The sequence below is a fragment of the Heterocephalus glaber genome, unplaced genomic scaffold, assembly GCF_053883595.1.
Source record: "Heterocephalus glaber isolate CG9 unplaced genomic scaffold, H.glaber_assembly_v1.0 deba00001497, whole genome shotgun sequence".
NCBI classification, from domain to species: Eukaryota; Metazoa; Chordata; class Mammalia; order Rodentia; family Bathyergidae; genus Heterocephalus; species Heterocephalus glaber.
The window spans coordinates 51,962,008-51,979,817 of record NW_028258320.1 but is presented as its reverse complement, the minus strand read 5'-3'; the positions used below and the strand labels follow the sequence as shown (position 1 = coordinate 51,979,817).

The 17,810-nt window shown below is 41.4% G+C and overlaps 1 protein-coding gene across 16 annotated transcripts in view; it reads right to left on the bottom strand.

The window, feature by feature from the left end:
• The window catches only part of Cfap46 (cilia and flagella associated protein 46), a 125,358-nt gene that overhangs the window by 41,975 nt on the left and 65,573 nt on the right, over nucleotides 1-17,810 (bottom strand). For 14 of the 16 annotated variants that reach the window (XR_015440551.1, XR_015440550.1, XM_087185585.1 and 11 more), the window contains 10 exons: nucleotides 15,933-16,081; nucleotides 15,065-15,163; nucleotides 14,014-14,146; nucleotides 12,868-13,014; nucleotides 12,383-12,580; nucleotides 12,167-12,273; nucleotides 11,205-11,384; nucleotides 10,045-10,180; nucleotides 4,896-5,084; nucleotides 3,863-4,051 (listed from right to left, as the gene is read on the bottom strand). Coding sequence is in view for 14 of the 16 variants with exons in the window: in XM_087185585.1 (XP_087041711.1) it covers nucleotides 3,863-4,051; nucleotides 4,896-5,084; nucleotides 10,045-10,180; nucleotides 11,205-11,384; nucleotides 12,167-12,273; nucleotides 12,383-12,580; nucleotides 12,868-13,014; nucleotides 14,014-14,146; nucleotides 15,065-15,163; nucleotides 15,933-16,081 (1,527 nt within the window). In the remaining 2 variants the exon portion in view is untranslated. The remainder of the gene's footprint in view (nucleotides 1-3,862; nucleotides 4,052-4,895; nucleotides 5,085-10,044; nucleotides 10,181-11,204; nucleotides 11,385-12,166; nucleotides 12,274-12,382; nucleotides 12,581-12,867; nucleotides 13,015-14,013; nucleotides 14,147-15,064; nucleotides 15,164-15,932; nucleotides 16,082-17,810) is intronic. The other 2 variants (XM_087185577.1, XM_087185588.1) reach the window with 1 other exon arrangement.

The window sequence follows — 17,810 nt, the reverse complement described above, 5'->3', positions numbered from 1 at the left end:
GAACATAGATGCAAAAATCCTCAATAAGATACTGGCAAACAGAATGAAGCAAATCATCAAAAAGATTATACACCATGACCAAGTAGGATTCATCCCAAGGATGCAGGGATGGTTCAACATATGCCAATCAAGAACTGTAATACATCATATTAACAGAGCCAAGGACAAAAACTACATGATCCTCTCAATAGATGCAGAAAAAGCACTTGACAAAGTCCAACACCCATTCATGATAAAAACTCTACAGAAAATTGGAATAGATGGTCTTTCTCTCAATCTGATAAAAGCCATTTATGACAAATCAACAGCCAACACCATGCTAAATGGTCAAAACCTGAAAGAATCAGTAATAAGACAAGGGCACTCACCATCACCACTCCTGTTCAATATAGTTCTGGAAACATTAGCCAGAGAAATTAGACAAGAGAAAGAAATAAAAGGCATAAGGATAGGAAAGGAAGAAATTAAATTATCATTGTGTGGAGATGACATGGTACTCTACATAGAAGACCCCAAAAACTCCAAAAAAGACTTCTAGATTTAATAACCAAGTTTGATAGCACAGCAGGGTACAAAGTCAACATTCAAAAATCAACAGCATTCCTGTACACAAATAACAAACTCACTGAGAGGGAAATCAAGGAAACCACACCTTTCACAATAGCATCAAGAAAAATGAAATACTTAGGAATCATCTAATGAAGGAACTAAAAGACCTTTACATGAAAAACTACAGTACTTTGAAAAAGGAGATTAAAGAAGATACCAGAAAATGGAAAAATATCCTCTGTTCTTGGGTAGGAAGAATGAGTATAGTGACCATGGCCATCCTCCCAAAACTGTTATACAGATTTAATGCAATCCCAATCAAAATACCAGTAGCATACCTCCCAGAAATAGAGAAAACAATCCTAAAATTCATTTGGAACCAGAAGAGACCTAGAATAGCAAAAGCAATTCTAAGCAGCAAAGGCAAGGCAGGGGGCATCACAACCTCTGACATGAAATTATAACACAAAACTACCATGATAAAAACAGCATGGTACTAGCAAAAAGCAGACCCAAGGATCAAGAGAACAGACTAGAAGATGCAGAAACAACTCCAAACACGCTCAGCCATCTTGCCTTTGACAAAGAGGCCAAACATCTTCACTGGAAGAAAGATAGTCTCTTTAATAAATGGTGCTGAAGATTAAACTTAGATCCATATCTCTCACTATACACTAAACTAAAATTGAAATGGATCAAAGATCTAAATATTAAAACAGAAACACTAAATCTTCTGGAAGATAGGACATGTAGAACTCTTGAAGACATAAGTGTAGGCAAAGACTTTATGATCAAAACCTCAATAGCACAGGAAATATCACAAAAAATCAACAACTGAGATCTCATCTTATTAAAAAGCTTTTGCACAGAAGAAGAAACTACCAACAGAGTGAAGAGAAAACCCTCAGGGAGGAAAACATTTTTGTTGGCCATTCCTCAGAAAGAATTAATATCTAGAACATATAAAGAACTAAAAAATATCAGATTCTCTAAATTTAATGATCCAATCTAAAAATGAGTATCTGAAATTGACACTTCTCAGATGAAGAAGTATAAACAGCAAATAAATATATGAAAAAATCTTCAACATCAGTGGTCATTCGAGAAATATAAATTAAAAGAACACTGAGATTTCATCTCACTCTCCAAAGAATGGCTATCATCAAGAAATTAACCAATAACAAATCCTGGTAGGGCTGTCTCAAAAAAAGAACCCTTCTCCACTGTTGGTAGGAGTATAGGCTGGTGCAACCACTGTGGAAATCAGTGTGAAGATTCCTCAAAATCTAATACTAGAGGTTGTATCTGACTCAGTTATGGCCCTTCTAGATATCTTCCCAAAAGAGTTACAAGGATTATTCCACAGTGATATATGCACATCCATATTTATAGCAGCACAGTTTTTAATAGCTAAATCTTGGAAATAGCCCAAATACCCATCGACCGATGAATGGATAAAGAAGATGTTGATTTTTTTATACAATGGAGTACTACTCTGCCATAAAGAAGGATAAACTTGAGACTTTTCCAGGTAAATGGATGCACCTTGAGACCATAATATTAAGTGAAATAAATTGGAGACACATTCAAATATCTCATGGTTTCTCTGGTGTGAGAAACCGAAAGTGTACATAAGGACCAAAATGTATAATAGATATCGTGAAATAGGAAGAAAATGTTCAAATGGGAGGAGGAACAAAAGAAGGGAGAAGGGGAAAAGAAGGAAGGGAAAAGGAAAAAAAGAGAATAGAAGGAAAAAATGGAAACAAAGCTCTTGTAAATAAGGAAGGGAAGAGAGGTTGAACGGAGGGGAGGGAAAGGGGAAAAAAGAAGAATTAAGATACATCATGTACAGGTACAAATTCTACACGATGAATGTTATAATTATGTAGATCTAAAATGTACCAATAAAATTAAAAATAGCATTGTGTGAGAAAAAAAGAAATCTGAAATAACTGAAATTATCCAAGTTTGTTTTTCAGTCACAATGAAATCAGACAAGAAATCAGTAACAGAAGATGCCTGTAAATAGCACAAGTGCCTTGGAATTAGACAACACACTTAGAATCATCCAGTTTGTCAAGGAAGAAATCACAATGGGATTTAGAAAACACTTAGACTGATGCAGAGAATGAAGATACTATACATCAATATCAAAACTTGGCCCAAACAGGATTTAGAGGAAAGATACCACCTGCAATATAAGAAGAAAGCCCAGAAGACAGTGGTTTCATCTTTGTTTTCAAGAAGATAGACTAACAATAAGACACAACTATGAAAAAATGAAGGGAACATGCAAAGGGAGGTGGGAGGTGGGGCTGGAGACCCCAGGCCTGGGGCAGAATCTGTGCGTTTCCTGGAGCACGTTTGTTTGTGTTTCATGACAGCCCCTCCCTGCAGGGGTCATCTCCACCATCCCATGACTAAGGACACCAGCTCCTAAGAGGGTGGTGCGCAAAGGCCTCCTTTCTGGTTCACTTGTACCTGAGCCAGAACTTCTGTGCGGGGATTCATGAACACTGGCTGAATCAAGGGCCAGAGCCACCTGTGCACCCAACATAGGTCTCATCCTGTCCTGGGTCCTGAGGACACAGGACAAACAGCCACAAGGGGCTGACCCATGGGCTGCATAGACACTGCTGGGGACTGCATTGGTGTGAAGCCTGGTGGATGTGGAGCCTGCTGCTTTGACTTGGGGGGGCTCTTCCTAAAGGAGCTGGTCTGTGGGAACATCTTGGTTTGTCCGCCAAGGCAGATACCTTCCCTGTGTAGGAACTGCCTCTGTACAGGTGTTCAGGAAGGAGACCTGGGACCTCTAGGGCTTGTAGGTATTGTCACCAGGGTCCTTGGTGGGCAGATAGCTTCTGAGAGAGCACTTGGTCCTGTGGGGGAGCCTTGCTGGGGGCCTTTCAAGGAGTGGGCCTTCTTGGGTAGGGGAGAAGGAAAAGGTTTCATTTACAATTTCAAACAGTCTTAGCTGCACTGATCCTGGGTTGTGTAGAGGGTGGAGAAGCAGTGAAGGTAGGCAGGATTGTCTCACTGCATGTTAGGATGAAGCCAGCACGCAGAGCTCAGCATGCCCCAGAGCAGTACTTTAGGCTTTCTGAAACTCCCCAGGGTCTTGTATATGGCCAGGCAAGAGCCACTGAGGTGGGTAGATGCTAGGGTCATGCTCTTCCTCATTGAGGTTGTCAATGAGTCTCTCACATCCCAGTTTCAGCATGAGATCAGATGGTCCTAAATCTAACACCTGTGCTCTTTAGGAACAGGCGGTGTTTGAACCCTAGATGTGGGTGGGAAGGAGGGCACCTACCAAGAGGCCTTCTTCCCAGTGGAAGGAAGGGTGTAGGGGGTCCACCTGTATGGCTAACAGGTGGAGGGCCCTCCCAGCCAGGCCCAGGAGCTGGGCACGGATCTCCACGCAGCCCACACACAGTGGCTGCAGGCTCCCCAGCTGTGCCAGTGCCGTGTGCGCCAGGGTCCGCTTCAGCGTGAGCCATTGCTTCAGGAAAAGAAAGAGACACAGTCACCACTGACCCACACGGGCAGCCATCCACCCACTGGGGAAGCTCAGGAAGCCCATGAGTCCACCCTCCAATGCCAGGAAGAGGACATCTGGGGACTTTTGAAAAATACCCCTGCTCTGTGGGGTACTGCTTGGTAGTGTAGGGGTCCCCCAGGCTTAGGTCACAAAAGGTTGCTTTTATAAACTTAAATTGGAGCTCAGGGACAAATCAATTTCAATTTTAGAACTATCTTTGGTTGACTTATATTCATGTCAAATTAATTTGATTCATATTTCATGATATGTAAGAAAATGTAAAATGTAAAAGTATGTTTCTTTCAAAACAGGTATTTCCCATATTCAGTTTAGCTTTAGAAAATTTTTTTTCCTTTTGTGGTTTTGGGTATTGAACTCAGAGCCTTGTGCACACTAGGCAAGTTCTCTACTGGAGCTACATCCTCTGACCATAGTTTAGTATTTTTTAAAAAGCACAATGTAATTCATCTTTGTAGCGCCCTCTAGCATGCTAGCATAATTAGTTGAAGTGCACTCAAGGCCTGGGAGGAGAACAGTAAGGTCACGTGGGAAGCATCTCCCAATAAGACCGTCATTGTAATCAGCCAGTTAAGTCCCCTCAAATGACCAGACAATGCCTTTCTTCTCCAAGGCTTGGCAGCCAAATCATCCAGCCATCAAGAGCTACAAAAGCAGGAGACACTTAGGTCTCCACCGATCCACATCCTTCTACAGTGAAGGCTGTGCTTAGTGTGAGTGGACTAGTGGATGTCATCCCAGGGAGCTTCCCTGTAGAAGATGTGTACTAAGACGGCCTGACAATCACCAGCCCGATGGTCGTGTAGTCACTAGTGTTCTGCAGATAGTATGCCAGCAGCTTTTCCAAGGACCCCTGCTTCAGTCGCTGCTCTAGTGCCTGTTCCCAGGTGAGCTGCAACATGTCCAGACAAGTCTCCACAAAGCTGAGTTTCAGATGGGCCAGCCTCCGCATCAGGGGGGTGTTGACATTCTGTAACTGATATGGCCAGGTGCCTGGTCAACACAATAGACACTTTCTGATGATACTAAGCCTACATTTTCATGACTTTCATGAGGCATAACTGGCATGTCGTAAACTGCGCACAACTACAATGTAAAACGGACACATTTTGATGAGTACAGCCCAAACCATCACCACCACAGAGATAATAAATGTACTCTCCACTCTCTAGGTTTCCCATGTCCCTCTGTGATTCCTCCCCTTCCCTCTTCCTGAACCTCCCTCCTTCATAGGCCATTACTTATCTACTCCCCAGCACTACAAATTAGTTTGTATTTTCTACAATTTTGTATAAGTGGCACCATACACATGTAGTATTTTGTCTGGTTTATCTCATTCAGCATAATTATTTTCAGATTCATTCTTGAGCACATTTGTCCCTATTTGTAGCTGAGTATTATTCCACTGTATGGATGTTCCATAGTTTGCTTATTCACTCAAATATTATTTCCAGTTTGGGGCTACTACAAATAAAGCTGCTGTAAACTTTCACTTACCAGCATTGTTGTGGGTAAATGCTCTCACATCTTTTGAGTACCCACCTAAAAGTGGAATATCTGGGTCATATGGTGTACCTGTGTTCAACATTTTATGATCTGCTGAACTGTCTCCAAAGTAGTTGCCCTGCCAGGAATGTGTAAGGTGCTATTCTCTCCACATCCTTGCTAACATTGGGTGTGGTTAATCTTCAAAATTGTACAATAGGTGTGTGGTAATTGCTTGTGATGGTTATAATTTCTATTTCTTAATTGACTGATGATGTTTATCTTTCCAGGTGCTTATTTATCATCTATATATTTTTTGAGGACATGTCTGTTCAAGTATTTGCTCATTTTTTAGTGGGTTGTTTTTGTTTTTAACTTTTGAGAGTTTTGGGCTGGGGATTTAGCTCAGTGGTTCCGCTGCCTGCCTTGCAAGCACAAGGTCCTGAGTTCAATCCCCGGTGCCAAAAAAAAAAAAAATCGAAAGTTTTAAAATGTATATATAATGCCATTATCACATGTATGATTTGCAAATATTTTTCACACTCTGTGGCTTCTAGTTTCATCATTATCTTTTGAAGAGAATTCCAATTTATCAACTTATTATTTTATGAATCATGCTTTAGGTGTCATATATAAGAAATATTTGCCTAGACATTTTATAGTTTTAAACCTTCTATTTAGGTCTACAATCCACTCTGAGTTATTATTATTACATATAGTAGGAAATATGAATTGAAGTTCAGTTTTCTGGATGTACACATCTAATTGTTCAGCACTATTTAAAAACTATCCTTTCTTCACTGAACTTTGTGCTTTTACTGACATTGTCTCCTGCATGTATCTGTGCAGAAATTCTTTTACCTTCCATTCATCTGTTTGTCTACTCTTATACTAGAATCACACTGCCTTGACTTCTTAGCTTAATAATAGAATTTAAAATCAAGTAATGTTAGACTTCTAATTTTGGTTTTCTTTCCCAAAGTTGGGTTGGTTATATTAAACCTTTTGAATTCCAATATGAATTTTAAAATCATTTTGTCAGTTTCTGTTAAAAAGCTTGCAGTGACCTTGATCAGGATTGTGGATAACTCAGGGAGAACTGATATCTTAATTAGTCTTTTGATCTGTGAATCTCACATGACTTTTCATTTATCTGTGTTTTATTTAATTTTCTCAGTCATGTTTTATAGTTTTCAGGGTACAAGTTTTCATATTTTGGGGGTCAAATTTCATTTTATTCTGTCATAAGTGATACTTAAAAAATTTTTAATATCAGATTGATTGTTCCTACTATATAGAAATATGTGATTGACATTTGTATATTGTTATTGTATCCTGTAACTTAACTAAATTCTATTAATATATTAATCTTTATTAACTCTATTTATTAGCTTTAATTTAGCTTACTAAGAACTTTAATTTTTTTGGTACATAATCTATGATTTTCTATGATCATGTTATCTGTGAACAGACAGTTTTACTTCTTTTTTTCCTAACTAATTTAGATGCTTCTAAATTATGTTTCTTGCTTTATTATTTTGGCCAGAACTTCCAAAACAAGGCTGAATAAAAGTGGTAAGAGGACAAATACATCCTTGCCTTAGTGCTTTTCTTTTTTTTTTTTAAACTCTATTTTATTTATTTATTTATTTTTTTGGTACCAGGGATCGAACTCAGGTCCTTGCGCTTGTGCAGCAGGAGGCGAAACCACTGAGCTAAATCCCCAGCCCGCCTTAGTGCTTTTCAAAGGGGGAAGCATTCAGTCTTTTGCCAGTAAGGATGATATTAGGTCTGGTTTTCTCATAGATGCCCTTCATCAGGATGAGGGAGTTCTCTTCTAAATATTTGGTAAGAGTATTTATCAGGAATGGATGTTCGATTTTTGGCAGAAGCTTTTGTGCATTTACTGAGATGGTCCTATAGTTTTTTTGTTAATATTTTCAAATTGATAAGTCAAATTGTTGTATTTTTAAATGTAATACTATTCCTGTGATAAGCCAAACTTAGTCATAATGTATTATCTTTTTAATACATGTTAACTTAATTAAAAAAAATTTTGTTCAGAATTTTTGAACCTGTGTTCATAAGGTATATTGGTATATAGTTTTTTATTTGCTTTTGTTTGTAGTGTCTAACTTGTTTTGGAATCAGGGCTATACTAGACTCATGGAAAGTTGGAATGTATTTTTTCTCTTTCAACATTCTAGGAGAATCTATGTAGAACAGGCATGACATTTTTTTCTTAAATATTTGGTAGAATTCACCAGTAAAGCCACCTGGGCCTGATATGCGTTTTGTAAGAATACTTTCAATTGCAAATTCAATTTCTTTAATTTGTGTAGAGCCATCCACTTATCTTTCCCTGAGTGGGCTTTGGTAGACTGCGTCTTTCAAGGAATTTATCCACTTCACCTGAGGTCCCCAAATCAAAACATTTCCTTATTATTTTTTCACTATCTGTAGAACCCATGAAGACATTGCATCTCTCATTTCTGACTTTAGCTATTTAGGTCCTATCTTTTTGGTCTAGTATATCTGATTAGAAACTTCTAAATTTATTGACTTTCTTAAAGGATAAGTTTTGGTTTTGTTGACTTTCTTTTTTATTTTTGTTTTCTATTCCACTGATTTCCTCTCTGATCTTTCATTTCTATTCTTCTACTTATTTTGGATTAGTTTGCTTTTCCTCTTTTTAAAGGCAGAGGTGGAGGTCATTGATTTCTGATATTTTTTCTTTTCATATACAGGTATTTAGTGCTACAGATTTCCCCCTAAGGACTGAATTGGCAACTTCTTAAATTTTTTTGATATTTTTTTCTTTAGTTCAAAGTACTTTCCTTTTTGACTTCTTCTGTGGTTTATAGTTATTTGAGTGTAAAATATTTACTTTCCGAATACTTGGGGTTTTCCACACACATAGGTTTTGGTTTTAAAAATTAAAGTAAAATTCCTATAAGACAAAGTTAACAATTTTAAGCTCACAACTTAGTGGCACTTGGTATATTCACAAAATTGTGCAATCATTATCTCTCTCTAGTTCAAAACATTTTCTTCACTCCAAAAGGAAACCCATTAACAGTTATTCCTCAACGTTTCCACTTTGTCCCTTAGCAATGACTCATCTTTCTGTGTCTATGGATTTATCAGTTCTATAGTTCTGTTTTTGATTTCTAATTTAATTCCATGTGATGACAATATATGCTTTGTATGACTCAAATCTTCAAAATTTACTGAGACTTGTTTCATGGTCAAAACTATAGTTTATGCTGGAAAATTTTCATGCACATAGATGAATGTTACTCTGTTGTTACATGCAACATTTTATAAATATTAGATCATGTTAGTTGACAGTTTTCAAATCCTCTAATTTTTTCTGATTTTCTGTCTACTTGTTCCACTAATAATTGAGAGAGGGGCATAGAAATCCCTGACCATAATTATAGATGTTTCTATTCCTCCATTGCAATACTTATCAGTTTTTTCTTCATTTACTTCAAAAGTCAAGTACATAATTGTTTAGATTGCCATGTCCTCTTAGTTACTAGATTCCTTTATGCCAGCTATGTCATGATTCTTTTTTTTTGGTACCGGGGATCAAACTCGGAACCTTGTGCTTATGAGGCAGGCAGCGGAACCACTGAGCTAAATCCCTGGCCCATATGCCATGAATTCTTGTATCCCTGATGATGTTTGCTCTGAAATCTGCTTGTGTGATGCTAATACAGCCACTTCAGATTTCTTTTGACCAGGGCTAGCATGAGATATTTTTCCATCCTTTTACTTCAAACTTACTTATATTTTTATGATTAAAGAGGTTTTCTGTGGGGAACACATAGTTGGGGTTCCCTTCTTATATAATCTGACAAAGTCTGAGGACAGGCTGTATACTTTGCCCACAGGCTTGACTGAGGTTACTGAGTTTCCCCAATCAGGTTGGGGGAGCAGGTGCTGATCCCTTCCTGAGTGAGCACTAAGCACTGTTTCCTGTAATCCTTTCAGCTGGTTCTTCCCGAGCCTTGAGGAACTTCCTCCCAAGGAATATGTTGATGAGGCCTTAGGTAGACACTCTGGATCATCCCCTGAAGATCTCTGTGCACCATTCTTCTTTGTTAGAATCTGAACTTCCAACTCTAGCTACATCTCTCTTCCAGAACTCTCAGCTCCATTCCCTGACACAGAATCCATCTCGGCTCCCCTCTCCATAGCCACAGTAAGCATGGACCTTAGCTCAGGAGTTACTGTTTGTCATCATTGAAGTTCAGGGCTTTGAAAATCCTTGTTTCATGTATTTTGGTTATTTCAGATGGGAGAGTAAATCTAGTTGCTATTACTCCATCTCAGCCAGAAGTAGAGGTCAGCTGGGTTTTTCAGAGATGAATTATGGTAGTGAGTATTTTATATGCTGCTGGGAATGACAAAGATGTGCTCAAAGAGCCAGAACTTGTACTTACGTCTTGAAAGGACAGTAACCCTTGAGTTCTGTGAAATATCCCTTCTTCCTCAGCCACAGCTTTCTGGACCAAGTCATATATTTCCAAGCGATATGCAGTTTTTTGCTCTTCATCTTTCTCGATTTTGGCACATAACCTTTATACAATATAAGAATGGAATTTAGAACAAAGATATTAAATATATGTCATTAGTACTAACTGATATATAAATACATAATTTTCACAAAATTATACTCTATTTTCTTAGTACTTAAAATTTTGTAATTAGATGTTTTGATGTAAAGATATGCTCAAGATATTTTAAAGCAAAGATTAAAAAACAGAATAACACGGTAAGTGCACTGTGACACTATGCTTGTGAAAAATGAAATCTGTGCCCAAAAGTCATCTGACGTGACAACACCACACCAGTCTGCTGGCTAACCACCTAGTTTCCTGCCTTTCCCACAGACCCAAGATGGCGCTGTACTACATCTAGACATGACTTGGGTTGGACTTCCTAGGTGTCAGTGTACTGTCCCATGTGAAGGCTCAGTAATGGCTACCCAGATTTGCTTGTGTGTAAACAGGCATGTGGGTGCCCAGGGTGGATGGAGGGTGGCCTAGTGGAGTGGGGAAGGGTATCTGTGAGGCTTTGTCAGCACTGGGTTGGTCATGCCCTGGAAAGGGGATTGAGTTGGTGTGGATGACAGTGTGCATGAGTGGGACCCTTATGTGAACATATATAAGTTTGTGGGGTTGGTGGGGTGTGTGTGTCTGCAGAGGCTGAGTGGCATCCTGCCAAGGTGGGGCAGAAACAGGAAGGAATCAAGGGCTGGAGGACTTGTGGAGGCTGTAGGTCCCCAAAGTGTGTCCCTAAGGGAGGTGTGGGCAGCCACAGGGCCAGGGCCAGGAGGAGGCCCCTGGGAGACCTGTAGGGTGTTAAGAGGAAAAGTGGATGTGGTTCAGGAGGTGTGGATGAGACGGCAGTGGGAGGAGCTGCCTGGGGCCCACAGGAACTGCAGTGGCTGTGGGCACTGGAAATAAGGGGTCTGTGATCTGTGAGGACTTGGAGAAAGCAGCAGCTGTAGTGGACAAAGGGCCATGGTCAGTCCTGCTGAGAACAGCAAACCATGGTGCAGCTCCTCTGTCACAGGCAGCATCACTGGTGAAGTCCTTACCTCTTTATCTTTGCACGCTCTAGTTTTATATCAACACAGTTTCCCTTGTAGCCACAGTTGATAAACTTTTCCTCAATTTCCAGCAGGGAATTGTCCAACTCCTTCAGTAAAACTAAGCACTCAGAGAATTCGCTGTCGGGTGAGTCCTGGATAATTTGGATCTGAAGGCTCACACACCTGCTGGACAGACAACTTTCAGGGGCTGCAAGGCCAGGGTTCCCATACAGACTCAAAAGCCTCAGACCATGGTGACACTTGCTGTCTGCAATGTCTGCCCAGTGATGTTGGATCAAACTTCTGGCCTTTTTCACAAACCAGAAATTTACAGCTATATTCTTTGATCACATGCAAAGTTAGAGACCAACAGACTCAACTCTCGGTATTAGATTCAAAGTGAAATTATAAAACACACCCTCAAATGGCCAGCAAGTGAATAAAAGAATACCCAGGCTGAAACAATGAGTTCTGTATGATCAAACCCAAAGGATAGTGCGGATGGGATGCAGAGGCACCTGCACCAGGACAGCCTTGGCCAGCTGCTCCAATGCAAAGCACCACACAAACAAGAAGCTCTGCTGCTGTGTACGATGAGCAGAAAGCCAGTTCTTGGGAAGGGTTGAGTAAGTTGGAGCACCAACATCCACCCTGAGGGGCCAGGCCTGAGAGGGCCTCCAGAGCTGTGGGAAAGGCACTGAGGAAACCAGAGCCAGAGTCAGCCCTGCAAAGCCAAGGAAGCTCCCCGTGCTCTGAGGTCCATGGCATCTTCTCCAAGCCATGCAGCCTGCACATCTGGATGCAGGTCTTCTCAAAAGGAAGCTGGAGGCTTTGCAGGGACTTCTGCTATCCCCTGGAGTTGGGAGAGGGGGTTGTGGCCCTGTTATGTCTGAGCCTCCTTGGGTGTGAAATACAACATTAACATGTAGGAAAGTGATCATGACTCTCACAGGAACGCGCAATGATACCTGGCTTCCAGATCTGTGGCGATGAATTCCAATATGGGCATTCGGTTAGGCCTTTCCTTCTGGAGGACTTTGAAGGCAACGATGAGTTTTTGAAATAGACAGCAAATCTGGAGATAACCGGGTTCAAAATTACTGTGGGCCCAGGGACAGAGGCCTCCCCACCGCTGTGTCCCCCTACTGAGCACCACATCTGATGTACTCCCACATACTCCTTACCACCTTTCTCCCCTCATCTTCTGTGGACAAGATCGCTTCTGCCAAAGTCAGGGTTGAATTGTACCAAAACTCCTCATTTCCACCCAGTTTCTGGGCTTTCTCGATCATTTTCTTAGCTTGTCCATGGTTGTTTTCCTTGTTGGCCAACTGTGCTAGAAGGAGCAGGCATTGGGATACTGCACAAGGATCATCAAGTTCCTAAAAGGATAGAAATGCATGCATATAGAGAGAGGGGAGAGAGAGAAAGAGAACACTTGTGGGCTGCCTTGGGCTCCAGGCCTTGGGACTTCTCCTGCAGCTGGAGAATAAGGCCTCATGTTTGCCCTTGAAAGAGAGATCTGTGTGTGTGTGTGTGTGTGTGTGTGTGTGTTATTGAAGGACACAGAACAAGCTTCATGAAGGGCCTGTTTCCCAGCCAGAAGTATCTCAGCTGTGTGCAGGTGAAAGGAGCTACCTTAGAGGTGATGAACTGGGAGGTTCCTCACCTGGAAAGCCAGGTGAGCCTCTGACAGGAGCAGCCGGGCTGGCTGGTACAGGTCCATCTCCAGCAAGACCTCTGCCTTGAGCATCCACAACTGGGGATAGGATGTGCCATCCAAGCCCTTCCCAGTCTCTCCATTTATCTTCAGAATCTGCAAGATACCACAGTCCTAAACTGCCACTGTTTATGTCTGCGTCCTATGTGACATGCTTTGGTGAAAAGGGGTCTTTCCCTCAGCACTGGGACTCAGAAAGCTTGTAGGCCTCTGCCCACTGGCAAACTCCATGCCTCCTGGACACCTGCCTCTCCTAACTTATTCCCTTACATCCACCTAAGTCCACCACTAGTTGCAGTGCAGGCACTGTCTCCCCTACTCCCTTCTCTGTGTAACTGACTAGAGTGGATGGGTCACCAGTGTAGCTCAGCAAGGTACATGACTGGCCCTGAGCCTCTTCGACTTAGGTTACTTGCTAAGGCCTGGTCCTGTTAGAGGAGGCCACACACTCTGATCCCCAAGTGCTTTCTTATTGCATCTCAAATGTAGACTTTGATGGGCTCATGAATGGGGCTCAAAGCCTGGCACTGTAAAGAATCAGGTTCTTGGTGTAAGAGCATGGTGGTTGGGAAGGCTCCTCTCTTTTGAGGCAAGGCTGGAAAGGTAACTGTGCTGGTCTAGAGGAGAGAACCAGTTGGTGGTAAGACAACAGGGGCCTTGAGAGGCCAGATCGGCCCATGAAGGGTGTCCAAGGAACATGTTCTGCTCCACAGGGAACTCCTCTTCTCTTACTCGCTGCCCAGGCCCCTCGCAGGCCTGTTCCATAGCAATCTGTGGTGAACATACATTTGATCTTCTCTGGGGATTTCTAAGACCCCAGGCAGGAACATACTTGATCAGTCTCTGGGTCTCCCATAAAACCTAAAACAAGGGGGCCGGGGATTTAGCTCAGTGGTTCTGGTGCCTGCCTTGCAAATGCAAGGTCCCGAGTTCAATCCCTGGTACCAAAACAAAAACAAAACAAAAAAGAACCTAACACAAGAGTGCATGCATTAAACACTTAACCAATAAATTCTGGCCTGCTGGCTTCCACTGCAATCCTATACAGCAGAAACATCTTGCTATGGAATCGATGACATAGCAAAATGGAGTTACCTTGTCTTGTGCTATAAGTGGCTTCACCTCAGCTGGGTGGGAAGGAGCCACTTGCTCATTTAGCCCTGTACAGCTGTCTTCTAATATAGGTTCCTTGTTTTTCTCTTTTTTCAGTGCAATCTCTTTTCTGCAGCTAATATAGGTAAAATAGACAATATGCAACAGATGAAACAAAATGAACAATAAAAATGGTCAATTTTATTAGTAATCAAAGAAATCCTAATTAAAGTAGCCGTAAGAAGCCATCATTTACACATATTTACAAAGTCTAAAGAAGTGCCCAGGAATTGCCAGAATTTACATCTGTAGTCTGTTCATTCTCTTTTTGGAACTATCTGACATCCTGACTTAGAAATTGAATATACCTTCAGACCCAATACCTTCAGACATGCCTCCCCTTGCCACCCATATAGAAAGGCAAGCTCCTCTGGGCTCAGGGCCACCACAGAGGCCCTGGGTGTGCTCCTGCTGCCCTGGGCCCTGCATTCTCCTGCCATACCACCCTAGCCTCCCTGACTCAAGTTATTTGCCACATCACGTCCACAGTGGTCCTTTAAAAATTAGGCCAATATCTCTCAAGGTCCACCCCATGCCTGCTCAATCTTTTAGCCTCTCTCCAGACCCCTCCTGTTAGGGACTTTTATACTTCCACTCTCTTTCTGCTGAACTCTCTCAGGTCCCACTGTGTGCCCACTCAGCTCAGGAATTCACTTAAAATACAATGAAAGCCACTGAAAAGAATTAACTACAACATGTTCCCTGTGTGCGCACATTCCTCAGTTGCTGCCCTGCAGGATCTCCAGGCACTAGGCTGAGGGTTCAGCTGCAGTTACGGGGCGGGGTGGGGGGGTCTGAGGCTGAGAGGGCACACACACGGTTAAGGGAAGGATGTATCAGATGGCCCAAGGCCACCTGGAGGCCCTGGAATTTGTCCTCCCAGCCCTTCTCTTTGGGCAAACTTTAGTCTTAATTGTACCACGTTAGAGGGAGAGATCACACACCCAGGAGTAAGCTCTGTCCTCCTGCCCCCCAGTGTGGGAACTGAACACACCTGGCTTGCTCCATATCCCCGATGTACGTTGCCCCAACCACCTCTTCGTGGTGAGTGGCTGCGTCTCGCAACCTCAGATTGGAACACACCTGGGCAAGTCTGGGGAAAGGACCGATAAAGAGAAGGAATGCTGTTACAAAGGATGCCACCACTCAAAAAAGCAAGCTATACTGGATTGTGTGTGGTTTATAAGAGTGGATACATTAAAAAAGAAATATCCCTGAATGATGTTTTCAATAATTTAAAAAGATAAGCAAAATTGTGAAGGAAAAAATAACAGGTGGCTATCAGATTTTCAGTATAAATTTTTGACATCAATCATTCACAGATTTTATTCACTACATCATTTATAATCTCAATTGTCTTCAGAGGCAAAATACCACTCTTCTCAATTCAGGCACAGCTTCAGGCAGGAAGCTGTGCGTTGAGTCTTGTTTAAAACACTTTCATTTGACATGATTTTAGCATTATAGAAAAGTCACGCAGACAGCCCCAAGCAATCACCCACAGCCCCAGTGTGAGCCTTCCCCACATTCTCTTTATTGTCCTCTCTGCTTCACTTCCCCTCCTCCTGGACTCCTTGAAGGTAAATTGAATATAAAACATTCTTTTATCCCTAAATGCCTCATTGTATATTTCCTTAAAGCAAGGTCATTCTCTAAGGAACAGGTGGAAGTTTTAATATAAAAAGGCCATATTTTGCATTCAAGTATTTTCACTTTGACTTATAAATCTTAGGTGATTTATTATTTACACAAATAATTCCAAAATTAATATTTTAAAATGCAGTTTGCTTTTATAATGCTTTGGGCATATTTTCACTCTAGCCAACTTGAACATTTCCTTGGACATAAAGGAGTGTACCAACCGAAGGTGGTAGAGATCTTCAAGGCTCTTGCTTTCTACCACAGAGTTTGCAATGAGGGCACCCAGCTGCAGGACCGGGATGGTGAGCTCATGAAGGGACAGCTTCTGCAGGGCCTTGACCAAGTGGTCCAGGTAATATAAACTGTATGTCTACATAAACACACAGAAAATATGTAAGGTCACAGGCGGGCAGCAATGTTAGTTCTCCAGCTTTGGGCCAGCATAGTGTCTGGCACATAACAGGTGGTCAGCAAATGTTTGTGGGATGAAGGCACAGTGTGGACTTTCCCTTTTCTCTCTCCTTAGTAGGTTTCATTTTGTCACATGCAATAAGTGACCTGTAATCATCAGCACCAGAGTATAAACAGCCACACAAGAGACACATCCATTTATGCATTTATTCAATAAACATGTTTTTGTTTCATTTTTCCACTAAAAACTACTGATCAATCAAAAGTAGAGTGTTTTTTGTATACACATACAAAAAACTGAAAATTTCTTGTAATGTTGGACAAGGCTTGTCAAAACAATTACTCTTCAGTGGAAAATTAGAAAAGTTTGATAAATTATTTTTAAAATCTGGTTCTAAGAACTGGAGAGTGAACAATGCAAGGAAAAAGTACCGATCCAAGATCTAGAAGGTAACATATGCCAGAGAAGTGTACTGGCTCTTGACACACTGTAAAGGCCAGTGACTGAGAGGTTGGCTCCCAACCATGCTGCACACACAGGTGAAATTCTGGTGGACAGAAGATCGAAATCTGACATTATATATAAAGGTTGAAAGTATTTACATCTTTTGGAAAATACTTTAAGAGAATACCTGTGTAACCTCCAGAGAAGAAAATAGTTTTTCTTAAAAAAAAAAAGAAAAGAAGAAAGCACTAGTTGAAAAGGAAAAGATCACTTTTATTAGGTTACAACTATCATCTCTACTCATAAAAAGACTCATCATCTCTACTCATAAAAATCAAGAGAGAAGAAAGGCAAATCATAAAGCAGAAGTTAACCTGCTATTCATACGATTGTTAAAATGTTCTTTCCAAAATAGATCAAGAAGGAAAAGACAGAAAGCTTAGTGAAATATGGGTGATACACTGGACAGGGACTTTCACAAAAGAGGACATCTGAGTGGTCTGCGAGAAAGTGCTGAAAATCTGTTCAACCTCACTGCAATCAGGCAGTGCCTGCATAAGCCACTGAGAGATGCTGCTGCATGTACAAAATATGGGTCACATTGGCAAGGTAACCACCCCTAGGCTGGCAAGGTTGTGAGCAACAGGACTCTTACCACAGAGAAGGGAAAGGAAGCTGGCATAATTGTCCTGAAAGGCAATTTGGCAATCTGGAAATATTGACTATTTTTTGAAATTCCTGTACACTGTGGTCCAGAGATTCTACCAGTAGGTGTGTCTTCCAGACACTTGGCCACTGAGACATGTGTATACAGATGCTCATAGAAGCTTCATCTGTAAGAGCCATGAATTGGAATCAACCCAATCAATGTCCATTAACAGGTGAATGGCAGATAAGCTGTGGATGTGTACTGCAGCAGAATACTCTTCAGCAGTTAAAGAGAACAAGCTATTGTGTCACGAAGGAGCATGGGTGAGCCACACAGACATTACAGAGTGAATGAAGCTGAACTAAAAGGTAGTATGCTGAATGATTGCATTCCTATAAAGTTCTAAACCAGGCAGAACATACTGAGCTGATCCTAAAGACACTGGGTCCTACTCCTTGGAGTCTTGCTTTGCATGGCAGAAAAAGACTGTGCAGATATAACCAAGATGAGAATCTCTTCAGGTATGCCCTAAGTGTAACCCATTAATCTTTTTTTTTTTGGTATTGGGGATCAAACTTGGGACCTTGCGCTTGT